Raw genomic sequence first — 14375 nt, forward strand, 5'->3', positions numbered from 1 at the left:
GAGAATCTGTAACAGGAGAGGGCAGCGGGCACCTGGGATTTTTAAAGAACAGGTTTCTAACTATTGATAAATGACAGAGTAAGTTGCCAGAGCCAGAGATGCTGAAGGGATGGGCAGGCCTCATGGGAACTCTCAAATGCATGGAAGCTGGGTGGTGAGTTACAGTAAGAAGAAAAGGTTGGGAAACAGAGAAACAGGCTGGGTCACAAGGAGACCTCAGATGACAGGGAAGAACGGCTGCAGCTGGGAGCTGGAGGGGCAGGCCCTGGAAGAGTGATGGATAAGGGTAAGGTTTCTCAGATCGGATCGTAGAAAGCTTTTTTTCCCTGACTTGGAACAAGGGGATCAAGGGAAGTTGGGGTTGCCACCAGGGCAGAGCATCTGTCATCTGCCATTCCTTCAGGGGCGCCCTGTTCTGAGAAGAATGACTGTCTAGCTGGAAAGGGGAAAGTGAATCATCAAACAGACCAGCAAGTCAGCCGTGGTGCTGAGTCACTGGTAGATTCAAGTATCAGCTCTGAAGAACTGTATCATGAGCTCAAAGACCTCAGGGGACAGTACAGAGCCAGCTCCACAAACTGCTCCCAAGGAAATGTGGCGTCTGAGCACCTAAGTTCCAGAATATAAGGCTGTAAAAGGCAGACAGAGCACAGCGTATCTGCGACCAATAACATACTAGAATCAGAGGCTGCCAGTGCCAGGTATGGGGACAGATTCTTTTTCCTGGGAGTCAAGTGCCTCACTGTACCACCAAGAAAGCCTCCGCCTGGGTCTAGGGCCACTTGAACACTCCAGCCCTAACACTTTTGATCTGTTTTCACAATACATAGCAGAGAACGAGATTAGTGTTGCTGGCCTCAGGTGCAGGGCTGAGGAGAGAAGAACACTTGGGCTTTCATAACATTTTATAATTGTTTTGTTGGCTCACTTTGAGAAAAGGGTCTCAATGTAGCCAAGGTTGGCCTTGAACTCCTGACCTTTGTACTCCCTGCTTCTCAAGTGCTGGATTACGGGTGTTTGACACTGTGTTTGGCTCTGTTTAGCTCTTCTTGAGATTTTTACACATGCTTTTTACCTTTGGCAAACGATATTGGATTTAATGTCTAAGAAATGTTAAGAGAATAAAAGTTAATAACATTAAAGCAAAAAAAAAAAGAGTTAGCGATTCTGGTAATAGTCATTAAGGTAACTACAAACTGATGTTATTGGGTCTGCTGGCTAACATGTGTACAGCAATAATGGTGATCAATTGGGTGAGCTAGTGCACATGTTTCCTCCTAGCACCTGGGAGGGCTGAGACAGGAGGATTAACACCAGCTTGGTGTATAGAGTAAAACCCATTCCCCCAAACAAAACAAAAACCACAAAAATTACAGTAAACAAAAAAAGTTCGGGGCTGGAGAGATGGCTCAAGTGGTTAAGAGCACTGTCTGCTTTCCCAGAGGTCCTGAGTTCAATTCCCAGCAACCACTTGGTAGCTAAAGATCATCTGTAATGGGATCCGATGCCCTCTTCTGGTGTGTCTGAAGTCAGCTACAATGTACTCACATGAATAAAAATAAATCTTTAAAAAAAAAATGACCAATGTACCCAAGCACTCTTCAGAGGTTTCTCATAGCAGTTAGCTCAGTTCCCCACAGTCTCACAAAATGGGTGATATTTTGCATGATTCCTTAAACACACAGGTAGAAGTGACAACAAGAACTGACCCTGGCTGGGTGGTGGGTCTGCCTTCTTACCCACTATGCCAAGTAACCAGATGGATGCAGGTGCTTTAAGAAAACAGAGGGTACAGCCCTGTAAGCTAGCTTAGGGAACAGGGAGTCTCTAAGTTCAAAAAGGGCCAAGTAACTCTATCTCTTATTAAAACAAAACCAGACAAGAATGAGGCTTTCAAAGAGCTGAGTGGAGAGGTAGAGCATGGTAACTTCAGCTGCACTGCAGACAGTCTCTCACAATGAGGGGGTAGACAAGATGGAAACCAGGGAGGTAAGAACAGATGCTAGGATTAGCAAGCGCCCTTTGATGCGTGCCTTCAGTGCCTCCGAGACCAGCATTCAGGAAGAGGTTTCTACTGCCCCTTGGGCACCTCATACTTTTCTATTCTGATTTATGGGGTGAGAAGAGACTCTGGCTAATCTGTGAGTGGCAAGAAGCTGAGAGTCAAGACTACAGCAGAGAAGTGAAGTACTTGAAAGTGCTAAACTCCAATGACGATGATGTCATTTGGGGGGACACTAGGAACACGAAGTGTTTCTCTGAGCTCTTTATATATACTGTCCAGTCTTCCCCAGTCCCTCCAATGTGGTGGGCACTGTTACTATCTCTACTGCACATTCAACAAAGCCAAGGCTAGACAGGCTAATAGCTTACTCAGAAGGAACTATGTTTTCAGCCCAGTCAGGCCCAGTGCTGGATAAAGATGCCAGGAGTCAAGGGCATGTATAACAGAGGGACGAGACACTGCCTCAGCAGACTACAGTCTTACCGTGTGAGATGATGAGACATCGATCCCAGGCAGGCAGAAACAAGGCAACACAGATGGCAGCTGTCAGGTGGGGGGTGGGGGGGATAAGACTTGGGGGAAGTACTACCTTCTAGCTTGTCTTTTTTAGATCTATTTATCTTATGTGTATGAGTGTTTGGCCTACATATATGTCTGTGCACTACACATATGCTAAGTATCCATGGGGCTCAGAAGAGGGTGTCCAGTTCCCTGGCTATGAGCTGCCATCTGAGTGTTGGGAATTGAACCCAGGTTCCCTTAACCACAGAGCCATCTTTCCAGCCCTTGTAGTTTGTTTTAATAGATGTACAGGAGGGTGTAGGCAGGAAGAGGACTTTCTCATCACTGCGGGTGTCCACTGGAGATCTATAGGTCAGGAAGAGGCCCTCTCCAGCCCTGAGACTCACGTTCGCAAACAACAGCACAGTCTACACACATTTGAACTGGAAATGAAGCCACTTACCCGCCCTCGCTCTGTGAGAGTCGTCAGCATGACAACAAGAGACAACTTCTGATCCCAGACAACTTGCCAAAACTGTGCACAGGTGTGTGGCAGCGGTCCCTGAGTAGCAATGTACTTGTTCACAAGGTCAGCAGCGGGAATCTCCATCTATTGTGAGATCGTAAGGTGTTATCCATAGGCTGTCAGCTGACCAAGGCGAGCAGGATTCTCCATTTACACTCTCCTAATAGCTTAGCTGAACCGTACCAGAAAAAGATCTTATCCTCTCACAGTCAGGGGAAAAAAAAAAAGGTGCAGCAAAAAGCCACTTCCAGATTTGATCTTAATAACGTGACAAAAGTAGTGAGTGGGATGTCTGAGAGGACCAGTTTTTACAGGGACATTTCTGCAAAGTCAAGGTTTAGCACACGAGCGGCCAATTCTGCCACCTGGCTAGCTAAGAGCAGTTTTCAGTGTGGCCCATTAAAGTTTGCCAATCCTGGCTTTAAATGGAGAAATCTAAGTTCAAGTAAGTTGCCCATGATGAGTATGTCTCCATAACAGGTAAACCTTTCCTTTTTTCTCTCCTGGGTTATATATATGGAGGAAGTATTTCTTTGACTTAGAGGCAGAGGAACACTAATAACACAGGGGCAAAACACAGAGAGTTACGAACACACCATCAGCAGAAGAAAACGGCAAGCGGCCGGTATACAGGCAGGAGATGGTGGAATGCGAACATGTATGAACCCCTCTCTCAAAGTTTTGTGGCTTTTTGAGTCATTCAGTGACCCTGGCTTTGCACCTCTGTAAAGTGAGACCACCCATAGTCTCACTAAGGCATTGTACTACAGTGACGGAGTGAACGGGAGCATGCTGTGTCACGGAAAAAGTCGCCCTTGCTGTCCCCACCCTCATTACTAGGATCAAAACTTCCTTTTAAACTGCCCAGATTCCCAGCTTACGTTCACATAACTGGCATTAATATAATCTTCATTTCCCTGCAATAATACCCGGGTGGTGTCATCTGTGGGGGAGAGAAAAATTTACCATTTATTCTGGATGTTATTTTTATCATCCCAAGTAAACAAGGGTTCAGTTCCCCAGCCCCATCTGCAGCTCTTGCCTCATTAGCATAAACACTATTCCCCAACTGTTGGGAGTCTGAGATGGCTGCAATAAAGATGATGGTGTTTACAGACACACTGAAAACCATTCCAGAATCCCAGACAATCTGTTTTAAAAAGGAAGCATTCTCTCATGTAGGGGAGGGAGGCATCGGGCCGGATACTCACAAGGCAGCACATCTTTGTATCGGTTTTTATCCAAATTCTGAGGCAGCTTTGCAAATGTGACGGCTAAGCCGGGCTTCTTTCTGTAGAGTTGCTATTAGACAAATAAAGACATTTTTAAAACCCCATTGCTATGAAAAAAACCATGAACTCATATCCTAATGGCAGAGGTCTTCATTCATGTGAGAACCCCCTCCTCCCCCCACCCCCGCCCAATCTTAACATTTCAAAGTGACCCTACGGTACACAGAAAAAGAAAACCTCGGTAAGAAACTCTGGTAGAACAAGTCACCGAAAGTCGTATATATATACTTAAACTTGAGGGTCTGTAGGGGGAGGAAGTCAGGCAGGGGTTGAGTCACAGACAATGGATCTAAAGTAAAACCTTATTTTTATGACAGTTGACAAGTGTGGGGGATAGAGAATTCTGACTCACCTAAGTCAGTCTAACACTACGCTTCCCCCAGTTCAATGGAATGAAACATACTCATTGCTGAAGAGCAAGAACGCTTCATTCACTGTTTCAGTAACACATTCCCATAGCACGCAACACTGATCCTGACATAGTAACTTCATTTAAAGAGACATTTCCCTACCCGTGCAATTAGCACTAGAGATTAAAATAAAGCCTTCTAATGTACAGACCGGACTGGAGACAGTGGCTGATGTGATTTACACCACAGCTGTGAGAGGTATTAGTAGGATTTCTGTAAGTGGCAGGTGGAGGTTAGTTGCTTGGTCCAAGATCATAAGTAAAGGACAAGCTCGAGTCTAAAGGAAGTGGCCACACCCGGTTCTCATTTCTATACAGCTGTTTCCACAGTATTTACAACTGTCACCAAACCCTCATGCAAGTGCATCTTGACTCCCCAGGAATTTAAACCCGTATTTTTCCTTCTCAATGTTGGAAGGGGTGCTTTTTTTTTTCTTAATGCAAATTTGGGAAACTCAGACTGGCACTAAGTAAAACAAAAACCAAAAAATAAAAACCTACTTGTGCTGGGCAGTGGTGACGCACGCCTTTAATCCCAGCACTTGGGAGGCAGAGGCAGGTGGATTTCTAAGTTCAAGGCCAACCTGGTCTACAGAGTGAGTTCTAGGACAGCCACAGCTACACAGAGAAACCCTGTCTCGAAAAAACAAAAAACAAAACAAAAAAAAAACCTACTTGTAAAAGTCTGAGGTGATTTTTTTCATATATTTTCCCAAGGTTATTATTTTCTGTATATCCATGTAATGTAACTATACATAAGTGTATCTGTAAACATACACAATACACATATATACTCCCTTCTTATAATTTTTTTTATATGTTTGACTGTTCTGCCTGCATTGTGTTTGTGTACCATGAGAGTCTGTTGTCCTTAGAAACTAGAAGAGATCCTAGGATCCCCTGCAACTGAAGTTATAGACAGTTTTGAGCTTTAACGTGAGTGCTGGGTACTAAACTGGATGCCCTGGAAGAGCAACATGTGCTCTTAACCAGAGCCATCTCTAGTTCCAATGTTACCTTCTTAACATCCTAAGATGAGACTGCAGTCCACAGTGGCATTTCTCATGTCATCTTCAATAGAGATAAAGTATCTTAAAGTAATAGGTATTTGTGATAGTTAATCTTGACTGTCAACTGGACTGAGAGAGACTTAGATTGGATCAGTACACCTCTGAATATGTGATGTACTTTGCAGGGAGAGAGAGCAACACATCTTACAGGACCAGGATGGAACAGAAGGTAAGAGGAGGCTGTCTATTCCAGGCTTCTTTCTGCTTCCTGGCCGCTGTGAGGCAAGCAGCTCTGCTTCATATGCCCCATGCCTCAATGCTCTGTCTTACCACAGTCCAGAAACCACGGAGCCAGGTAACCATAGGCCATGACTTCTGAAACCATAAGCTCAAACAAATCCTGGTCTCCTTTCAAGCGTTTCTCTTGGGTACTTGATACATCAACATAAAGCCAATACAGCCAGGAATGGTGATACATGCCTTTAATCCCAACACTTGAGAGGAAGAGACAGGAGGGTCTGTGAGTTCAAGGCCAGCCTGGTCTACAGAGTGAGTTCCAGGACAGCCAGAGCTACAGAGAAACTCTGTCTTGAAAAACATACAAATAAACAAAGCAAGAAAAAAAAAAAGCAAACACAAAATTCCTCAGGGGCGAGAGGGAGAATATTTTCTTTAACTCTGTGTTCTACAAATCTCTAAGAAGACAAGTGCTATGATGTATCATAAACGTCTAATTCTCACCAGCCAAACGTTTCACAAGGTAATTTAAACCAAACGATCTCAGCATGTCATAGCCAGCATTCAGCATGTCATAGCCAGCGTTCAGCATGTCATAGCCAGCGCTCAGCATCTCATAGCCAGCGTTCTGGGAAACAGCTGCAATTGTGAAGCCTGTTCCAGCCTCATTATTAAACAGTATCTGTTTCCCATACTGCAAGCTATTCTCCACACCGATGATTTTTAATGGCTCAGAAATTTAATTATTATAATTTACCTTCATTCTTGGTCTACTTTGCTATTAGTCCATTCTACAAATTTTCCCCTCTGATAAACATCTGAGAACAGAATCACAGTTCCTGAGCATATCTGCAAGAACTGGTACATATAATGAAACCGCCCTGCAGGAATGAATACTGGTTTGGTCACCAAGCTATAGCCAACATCTTCAATTAAGGTTTCTTTGCATTTTGAATGGGGAGGCTGAGCACCCACCCCCAGCAGTGTTTCTGCGTACTGTGTTGTTTTATAAACTCCTCACTTCTGTTAGGTCTGTTTTTTTCCACTGGAGAAACTGCATAAAACTCATCAGAAGAGAGTTAATATGGAGACTCAGGGTCATAATAATGGTACTGCATATCTTATACATCTACTGGATGTTTTGGATTTGCCAGTTCTCTAAGAACTCAACTACTGACCCATGACCTATAACCTAGACAGTTTCAGCACCTAGCAATCTAAAAGTAACTGCTGAACCAACACTAAAAGCTGGTGGGCTTTTACAGACAGTGTGTCCATTCTAGAAATGACCTCATGGTTTATCGGAGGCTCTGGCAGAATTCTGCCATAGATGTCATAGAAGCCAGTCACATTTATCTACATGCTATTTTGTTTTTAACAGATTAAGTGTGTGGAAGTAAAATCCAATCAAGTGAAGAGGAATTAGCACCTCTAGCCTATAGATAAGACAGATATATTTTCAAATAACAGAAAGGTAGTTACAATCATCTTGATGCAAACATAGACCCAGAAAAAGGTATGGTCATGCACTCTTACTTGTATCCCTGCTGATAGAATTATAAGGTACAAAGTAACCTTTAAAAAAAAAAAAAAAAAAATTCCTGAATGTAGCTGTGGGGGTTTCAGGAAGAACAACCCCCAAAGGCTCACATATTTGAATACATGGTCCCCATTTGGTGGAACTGTTTGGCAAGGATTAAGAGGTGCAGCTTTCTTGGAGGAGGTGTGTCACTGGGCATGGGCTTTGAGGTTTCAAAAGACATCCCCAGTGTCTCTGTGTTTTGAGGTTGTGTCTCAGGATGTGAGCTTTCAGCTACTGGTCCAGAGTCACGCCTGCCTGCTGCCATGTTTCCTATCATGGTGGTCATGGACCTTAACTCTCTCGAACTAGGAACCCCAAATAAAGAAGACCTGGGATCTCTCCTGCTATACAGTCCTGCTCACTCTCTCCTCTTCCTCCCTCCTAAGCTCCTACTAGGAATCTATAATAAGCTTGTCTCTAAAATCAACACACGCACAGAAAACCTATTTATATAATTGAAAATTACCGAATTTTTGGAGGAGGAAAGTGAACAAATAACAATGAAGACTGGTTTGGCTTTTGCAGGGTCTGTCAGCAGTCTCGAGTCTGCACGCCCTGTGCAAAGGCTCACAATGTCTAGGCTGGAAGCCGTTCATTGGGAACGGGATTCCAACACTCAGTCTCAGCAGCGACAGGAGCTGGCCTTAAGCACTGACGTTCTTACTTTTCTCGGGACCCTAGGGTAGGTGTGAAGAACCTGCTATGAGACAGGTCAGAGTTATAGGGGAGGGAACTAGGTCTCCATGGTGGTGGCCACAATTAGAGACAAGGCTTTACAAAGAGCAATGGAGCAGAAAAACATACTTTGCTTTGATTATCCCAAGGCACACCCCCTGAGCTCTGTCCTAGCATAGCAAATGAGAGCTCCAACAGCAGGAGCATTCTTAAAACCTCAGAAGAGGGGAGGATGGATGACAAGGGACAGGAAAAGGAAGGGAGGGAGAAGAGGTGAGGAGACCCTGGCTAAGGAGAGAACAAAGTGCAACTAGCCTGTGTCAGACTGGGGACTTTAAAGATACCTGCTGTCTTCACCTGTTATGGTTTATATATGCTCTACCTAGGGAGTGGCACTATTAGAAGGTGTGGCCTTGTTGGAGTAGGTGTGTCACTGTGAATGTGGACTTTAAGACCCTCATCCTAGCTGCCTGGATGTCAGTATTCTGCAAGCAGTCTTCAGATGAAGCTGTAGAACTCTCAGCTCCTCCTGCACCATGCCTGCCTGGATGCTGCCATGTTCCCGTCTTGATGATAACGGACTGAACCTCTAGACCTGCAAGCCAGCCCCAAATTAAATGTTGTCTTTATAAGAGTTGCTTTGGTCATGGTGTCTGTAAAACCCTAACTAAGACAGTCGATGCTCAACTGTGGAGCACGTGGACTGTGTCACCAAAAGAACTGGCTTGAAATGATGAGGTGGAACATATTCAAATCCCAGAAATCTCAAGAGTGTGAGATTTAGAAATCTCATCCAGAGACCATCAGGAGTGAACTGACTTCCTGTTTCTGTGCCTGCCTCAGAGCAAGTAACCTAGAGGCTCACAGCCAGGCGGCTCCGGGTCGTCAGTTACATAGGATAGCACAGGGCCTGCAATTCTTCCCAAGGCAAGCAAAGCATCACCGGCATCTTAGCCTCTGCTAATAGAATGTATTAACCCCCAGATTCCATCCCACTCTCTGAGGCTCACAGATAGTCCCCGTCCACATGAAATAAAGCGCACACGTCATTTCATCAAGGATTGTCTGATACTGGCTGTTTTTTACCGAGCTTTAACACTTGGAGGAAGGCTCTGTCCCACAAAGCACTTATCCCTGGACCTTGGATCTGCCTGCCTGGCCAGGTTCCCATCGCTCACAGAAGGCTACATCATTAATTCTGCAGCCACAGCCACGTGGGACCCTCCATGAATGCAGGGGTCATGCGTCATTAATCACATACAGATGAAGGTCAGCACTGTGGCTGTCACATAGTAGGTGCTCAATAAAAACACGGCAGTGTTGGGAGCTGCTATTTTACAGAGGGTTAGAAGCTAGTGCCAAGCTTGGGGTCATGGGCTACAATCTTTATTGCTTGGAAGGCTAAGGCAGGAAGAGCATCACAAGTTCAAGGACTGGGTTATACAGTGAACTGAAGGTCAGACTAGAAGACATAATGAGATCCTTTCTCAAAGAAGAAATAAGTAGAGGCTAGAGAGATGGCTTAATGGTTAAGAGTACTTGTTCCAGAGAGAGGACTTGGGTTCGATTCCTAGCTGACAATCATCTGTAACTGCACTTCCTGGGAGTCTGACCCACACCCCGTCTTCTGATCTCCACAGGCATCAGAGGCATGTATGTGGTGTAAAGACCTCATACAGACAAAACACTCAATAACATAAAATAAATCTAAAAGAAAGAATAGATGAATAAGCAAATAAGTAAACAAGCATAAATGAATGGTTGGGGATGTAGCTGGGGGCCGAGCACGTGCCTAGTATTCATAATCCCTCAGGTTTAATCCTAAGGTACTGCACAAGAAAACAAAAACAAAAAAGGTGTAAGCCACACTACCAAAGCACAAGCCAAGCTTTCTTAGACACGGTGCCATATAGTTAAGCTAAGGAGAACCTATTCTCAGAATGACGCCAATGGTTTTTCTGGTACTATCTCATAGTTTCCCAGGCACTATCTGGTGGGAGCCTTAGCAGTTTCCTCTTCATGAGCAGCTCACCCACACTGTGGACATCTCTTTTCCTCTGTACCTGACCCAGCAGAGGTCAAGACACCGTCTCCAGGCCATCTGGCGCTTCTGCAGACCTTTAACGGGACAGGCAGGGATCCTTAATGGTCCCAGGTGCATGTGTCTGGCATCCTAACAAGGATTCGTAGGGTCCGTTTTACGGACACATCACACACAAGACAGGACAGCATGTTCTCTGGAGGCGTGGAATGTACACACTTCATGGGGACATTCAAGGGCCCTAGTATGCTTCTCTTTCTTGGTTGTTTTGGTTTTTGTTTGTTTGTTTTTTTGTTTTGGGGGGTGGGGCATGGCTCTCACCACTTAGCCCTGGCTGGCCTGGAATTCATGCAGATCCACCTACCTCCTGAGTGCTGAGATTAAACGTGTGCCACAATGTCTTTCACCTTTATTTTCTTAATGAACAAAAGGAAAACCAAACCAAACACTGGGCCAGTGAGAGAGCTCAGCGGGTAAAGGTGCTTGCCACAGAATCTGGTGACCCGAGTTCAACTCCCCTAAACACACACAAGATGGAAGTAGAAGAAGATTCACAAAATTGTCCTTGGCTACCACATGTGCACTGTGGTAATGTGTGTGTGTGTGTGATGTACTGTGATATATGTATGCGACTTATGTGTGTAACATGTGCAAGCAATAGTGTATTTTTAAAAGAAAAAAATACATTTAATTTCTTCCTTTCTTTCTTCTTTCCTTCCTTCCTTCCTTTCTTTTTTTTTTTTTGAGGTAGAGTTTTTCCTGTAGCCCAATGCTGGCTTTGAACTCATGGCAATCCTCCTGCCTCAGCCTCCTGAAGCTTGAGTATAGGCATGAGGTATGTAACTTAGACTGACCTAGAATTCTCCATCCTCCTGCTTCAGCCTCCCGATTATAGGTGTGGGCCACCACATCTGACAGAAACTAATTTTTTAAAATGGACTCTTTCCAGGGATCAGATCTAAATCTTGGAGGTACAATTGTCCTTGCTAATTGCAACATGGACTGATCTCAATCTCTGGTGAAGTGTTGCTTAGCTCCTCTAGTCTTCCAAATACAAATTCTGTAATTATCGCAGGAGCCAGTGAGTCACTTCTTTTGACCCTAATGGGCAGTTCCTTGAGTGGCACTGTAAGCATCAATTAAGAAACAGTGGTCAGACAGAGAGGACTAGGTAGGTTTTGGTACAAATGGATGATGCGAGGTGATACACAAAGTTAGGTGAGGTGGAAAAGACCCTCAGTGGCCTCTTGTGGATACTGCTCTCTCTCCACCCACCCAGCTATCCATCCATCCACTCACCCACCTACCTAACGATCCATCCACCTACCTGGCCATTCACCCAGCCATCTAATGATCCACCCACCCACTCATGTATCCTTCCATCTGTCAATCCATCCACCCACCCATTCACTTGTCCAGTGGTCCAGGGAAGAAGTTATTCCCTTGCAAAGCTTATTTTCTATCACCTGAACTCCACGAACCTCCCAGGAGGCAGTAACTAACAGCAGGCAGGAAAGAAGCAGGGTGGGAAAAAGCAGAACTATATCCGTTAAGTGGGAGCTACTGACAATGACTGGATTGTTATTTGAGTCAGGGTCTTGCTCAGGGTAGTCTCAAAACCTCAAAACTCCTGGGTTTAAGTGATGATCCTCTTGCCTCAGTGTTCCAGAGGAACTTAGACTACAGGTGTCCAATACCCACCCACCCAGGCATAGGTTAGGGTTTTGCTTCTTTTGAAATTCATTTTATTTTTAGTTGTGTGTGTGTGTGTGTGTGCATGTGTGTTCGTATGTGAGTGTGATTTGCACACACAAATGTAGGGGTATGAAGAGGCTAGAAGAAAAAGAGTCGGATCCCTTAGAACTAGAGTTACAGGATGTTCTGAGCCACCCAACATGGGTGCAGAGGACTGCACTTGGGTCTTCTGGAAGCCCAGTATGTGCTCCTAACAGCTGAGCCATCTCTCTAGCCCCAGGCTTTCATTTTCGACATGGTTCTAATTCTAGGTCTATCCCTGACGAGGTGTGGGCACTGGATGAGTTCCTTAACATCTCTGAGGCTCCTTTACTCCATTTCTGAGAGTGCTCTGGGGTTGTTGTAGCTCAGTGGCAGAGTGCATGCTGAGTGTGGCGGGGTCTTGGGTTCAGTCTTCGGCACAGAAAGAGTATACAGATCAATTCTAATAACTCCCACCACATCTATTTCACAGAGAATGTGAGAGTTAGTGTAAGATGCGAAACATATGCAGTAGATTGCAAAGCGCTTTAGAAATGCTAATTGTTATTCAGTTATACAGGGGACCAGACGCCTTCTGTTTACTGAGAGACACAGGAAAGGATGAAGGAATTCCCTTAATGAAAAAAAAAATGTTTAGAATAAGCTTTACAAGAGTGAGGATTGGGGTATCTGCCTACAGACCACAACCCCAAAGCTGGTGCTGTGTCATGGAGGAGGCAGAATGGATGCCTGCTGGGGACCAGAACCTTTTTCCTGCACTTTCCCACAGAATAAGGTCCTGGAGGATAAGAGGACCCAAACAGCCAAGACTCTGGAATTGAGAGCTTAGGGCTCCGAGTTTAGTGCCAAGTGACCATACCATATGCAGGCTCAGCATGCTGTTGAATTCTCTTGGTTTACAAATAATAACGGCTATTAATTTTCATAGTGTTCTTATCACAGACCAGATAAAGTATTAAGCATTTATCTCATCTAACCCAGGAGACACCCATTTTATAGACAGGGAGGCAAGAGCCATAGAATTTAAGGGATGGTGTTAAGGGGGGAGAGCCAGAATTTAAAGTCTGTCTGGCTCCACATGGCTAGACAGCCTCCTAGATAGCAGTGACGTGTATGCATCTAATAACAACTTCACAGGTCACAGACATCCGTTTCAGTTTCTTTGGCCTGTGTATGCAGTGGTTAAAAGGACAAGCTTGAGGTACTGGTACCTTGCCAGGGCTCCAGTCAGGTTCTGTGACTTCTGTGAGCCCTTGGAACACACACTTCACCAGATTCTCCTCCCTTCTGTGTGTTACGGGATGAAACCATACCTAACAGGGAGTTATGAGAATTCTAGAAGCCGATGCCCTTTCACAACAAGGGTTCACTGAAGCTGCCTTTCCTGAGAGTTTCCTGTTTGGTCCGGTGTCTAGTAGGTCCCTTTGCTTGAGTAGTATTGGAAGACACCCCTCCTCCTCCTGGGATGGTGGTTTCACACGATGCTCTCGGGAGCCAAGGCTCCTTCAGGAGCAGTGATGGACACAGGTGGAATTCTGGGATTACAGCAGCTCACAGAGTAGTCAGTATCTTAGAACTCACCAAGACATCACGTAAAAGAGGAGCTTCCTAGAGCATGAAACCATGCACCAGACTAGAGTGTAAATCCCAAGGGTACACATTCTATAGGCATCTCCAACTATAATCTCTGATGGAGGGCTGGGACAGGCAGCCGTGATACAGTGGGTCTGATACCATCTCTACCTTCTCTCTGGGATCAATTGATGCATCAAAACCAAGCGAGGTGCCGGGCAGTGGTGGCGCACGCCTTTAATCCCAGCACTTGGGAGGCAGAGGCAGGCAGATTTCTGAGTTCGAGGCCAGCCTGGTCTACAGAGTGAGTTCCAGGACAGCCAGGGCTACACAGAGAAACCCTGTCTCAAAACAAAACAAAACAAAACAAAACAAAACAAAACAAACAAACAACAAAAAAAAAAAACAGTGAAGGCTGGAGAGGCAGCTCATTGGACAGACACGCTTGGTGTGAAAGTTCGGCAATCTCCAAAACCACATGCAAGAAAAGAAATGACTTCACAAGGCTGTCCTCTGACTTCAAGTCATGTTGTGGCATAGACCACTTCCACAGCATCCACTAATAACAAATTAATGCCCCCAACACACACACACCCTTAGGTGACCTTGTTAAAGAACCAATGTCTAGTGTTTGTGAGCTAGGTTCACGGTTCCCCAGGTGATATCCATACAAGTGGCTATAGGCTCACTCTTTAAGAAATACTTTTAAAAGACTTTCAGAAGCCAATGAAATCACTGCAAGAAGAACCTTACAGAGGCCCCCATATGGAAAAAGCCCACCAAGGTCG

The 14375-nt window shown here is 45.0% G+C and overlaps 1 protein-coding gene across 4 annotated transcripts in view; it reads right to left on the reverse strand.

Moving 5' to 3' along the window:
• Positions 1 to 14375, reverse strand: part of Ptpn3 (protein tyrosine phosphatase non-receptor type 3) — a 113396-nt gene that overhangs the window by 12082 nt on the left and 86939 nt on the right. For all 4 annotated transcript variants that reach the window (XM_028779884.1, XM_028779882.1, XM_028779883.1 and 1 more), the window contains 3 exons: positions 4244 to 4334; positions 3914 to 3975; positions 2970 to 3116 (listed from right to left, as the gene is read on the reverse strand). In XM_028779884.1, the coding sequence (XP_028635717.1) occupies positions 2970 to 3116; positions 3914 to 3975; positions 4244 to 4334 (300 nt within the window). The remainder of the gene's footprint in view (positions 1 to 2969; positions 3117 to 3913; positions 3976 to 4243; positions 4335 to 14375) is intronic.

The sequence above is a fragment of the Grammomys surdaster genome, unplaced genomic scaffold (assembly GCF_004785775.1).
Source record: "Grammomys surdaster isolate TR1022 unplaced genomic scaffold, NIH_TR_1.0 363, whole genome shotgun sequence".
NCBI classification, from domain to species: Eukaryota; Metazoa; Chordata; class Mammalia; order Rodentia; family Muridae; genus Grammomys; species Grammomys surdaster.